The 2309-nt window shown below is 56.2% G+C and overlaps 1 protein-coding gene across 1 annotated transcript in view; it reads right to left on the bottom strand.

Annotated features, from left to right (window-relative positions):
• Positions 1–540: 540 nt before the first annotated feature.
• GNG8 (G protein subunit gamma 8) overlaps positions 541–2309 on the bottom strand; it is a 3259-nt gene continuing 1490 nt past the window's right edge. The window contains exon 2 of the mRNA XM_030886398.2: positions 541–727. Within this exon, the coding sequence (XP_030742258.1) occupies positions 599–727 (129 nt within the window). The 3' untranslated portion in view covers positions 541–598. The remainder of the gene's footprint in view (positions 728–2309) is intronic.

Genomic DNA, 2309 nt, shown 5'->3' with positions numbered 1-2309 from the left:
GGAAGGAAGGAAGGAAGGAAGGAAGGAAGGAAGGAAGAAGGCAGACAGGCAGGCAAGAAGGAAGGAGAGAACAGAGTTCAGTGCTGGACAGCATTGGAGGGCCTGAGATGGGGTAGGCAGATGTGAATTAACCAGGTGGGATCACTCTGGTGAAGAGAAATGTGGGAGGAGACAGAAGCCCGCCCACCACCAATCCCCAGGTGCTGGCAGGAGGGAGGACCTGGAGGGGCCAGCGGATGGATCCTGAGATCAGCACTCAGCCCGGATCTTCTTACCTCCAAAGTGGGGCGCCTTGAGTAACGGACGTGGTCCCCAACGTTAAAATGGGGACCATGCAGCTAGTCCGCTGCCTCCTAGGAATACTGGGACTTTGAATTCAAGAGCATGGTGGCTTAGTTGAGGCCAACGCACCCAGACACCTGGTGTATCCACATTCACACATTCAGCAAGGATGAGGACAAGCAGGCACCCCACCCCCCCGCCGTGGCCCCAAGCTCTGCACCTGCCTCAGCTTATCCGTTTCCACAAAAGGACAGGTACCTCCACAATCACATTTATTGGATTCAGACTTGGGGTGGGAGTAAGCTTCCAAGAAGGCTCAGAGCAGGACGCAAAACAGGCGCTTGTCACGGAAAGGGTTCTCAGCAGCGGGCACTGGCGTCACCAGCGGGTCATCTTTGGCATGAGCCTCGCAGAAGGCCAGGAGCTCGGCTGCCGCTTGCGACACCTGCAGACACGGGTGGAGAGGTGGGCATCCCACGAAGCCGCGCCCACTTTAGACCTCCCCCCTCCCCCCGAACTGGTGCGTCAAACCTCCTTGCCATCTTGTTGATTCTGACTCACAGCGATCCCATAGGACAGGGTAGAACTGCTTCTATGGGTTTCCGAGGTTATAAATCTTTCCAGAATCAGACAGCAGCTCCGGAGTTCGAACCACTGAGCTAATAATTAGCAGCCCCATGGGTAACCCACTACTCCACCAGGGCTCCCGATGAAGGCCCTGGGTGCTGATGAACTGGGGTGCCCTTCCTGTTAACTCATGCACTGGAAGGGTCTCCCCCAAACGGTCCCAGCCCAGTAACAGTCTCGTTAGATGCAGTTGCTGGTGAGGTGAATGTAGATGACTTAGCTTCTAGGTCCACCCTCCTCCTCTCTTCTATTCCCTAGAGACTCCACTGAGGTCAGGAGTATCAAGTGTCCCAGAAGACCGTTGGAGAAGTGGCTGGGGTCTCATAAGTAAGACAATACTGTGCTTGGGTGCCCACCGCTCCACACCGTGACCCATGCCAACCTTATTTCCGGTTGTACACATTCCCAGCACACCAGTTGTTTTAGGCGGTGGGGAAGAGGAGGCCGCAGCAATCCTACCCTTGAGGGTTTCCCAGGCTGGGACCCACTGCCTCGTCTTTCTCTCCAAGCAGCAGCCGGTGGAGTCAAACCGCTGATCATTCCGTTAGCAGTTGCGAGCTTTCTACCACTGAGCCACGAAGGAGCTCCGGGAGAGGGTTGCCAACACCGAGGCCCTGGCGACAGCCTGGCAAAATAATGCGCAAGGCTGACCAGTTCAGCGGACTCAACAGAGACACGGGTTCCAGAGGGTTGCTTCTTTCTCTTCCCTCAGCAGCCTTCGGAATAAACAGCAACTGGGGCTTAAGGCTCCTTAACCAGGGAGGGAGGTGAGATGAGCTTGTGGGGGAGTGGGGGTCGGACCTAGGGCATGCTGGACACTTTGGCAAGCCAGAAAGCGCCACTCCCCTCCTCCCCGAGCCCTGCATCTCTTGGCCACTGCACATCCGGAGGTCACCAGACCTCCAGTTCTGATGAAGTCCAAAGTTAATTACTTTTAAATAAAGCACCCCTGCAGGGGTGCTCCAGGGAGACCTGGGGGACCCAGGCAGGCTGGGCCAGGGAAGCAGCTGGAGGGGATCTCGGTGCAGGAGGTGGAACGGAATGTGCAGGAATCCCTGCATGTAAAAAACGGCCGATTTTTGTCTTCACCCAATTCTTTGGGGGGTTGTTTTGTTTGGGGTTTTCTTTGGTTTACCGGCAGGAACCAGGGCTGCCCTCCCAGAACACAGGAGTGCAGGCTGGCTGGTGAAATGTAGACACTGTTTTGTCTCCTCTCTCTGCCTCTAGCTTCCCTTTCCCTGGTTCCCAATTCTTATTCCCTTGGCTGTCCAGCTCTGATGTCCCCTCCTCCAGGAGGTCCTCCCTGGTGGACATCCAAGATGAGTCAGGTTTCCCAGTGGACTGAGCTCTCCCCGTCCCAGATCCACCCACTGTGGGTCATCACTGTCTGGGGGCAGGTT

This window comes from Echinops telfairi, unplaced genomic scaffold, assembly GCF_000313985.2.
Source record: "Echinops telfairi isolate 266 unplaced genomic scaffold, ASM31398v2 ScPeMD7_655;HRSCAF=1070, whole genome shotgun sequence".
NCBI lineage: Eukaryota > Metazoa > Chordata > Mammalia > Afrosoricida > Tenrecidae > Echinops > Echinops telfairi.
Note: the sequence above shows the minus strand (reverse complement) of the source record. Positions and strands in the feature narration are given on the sequence as shown.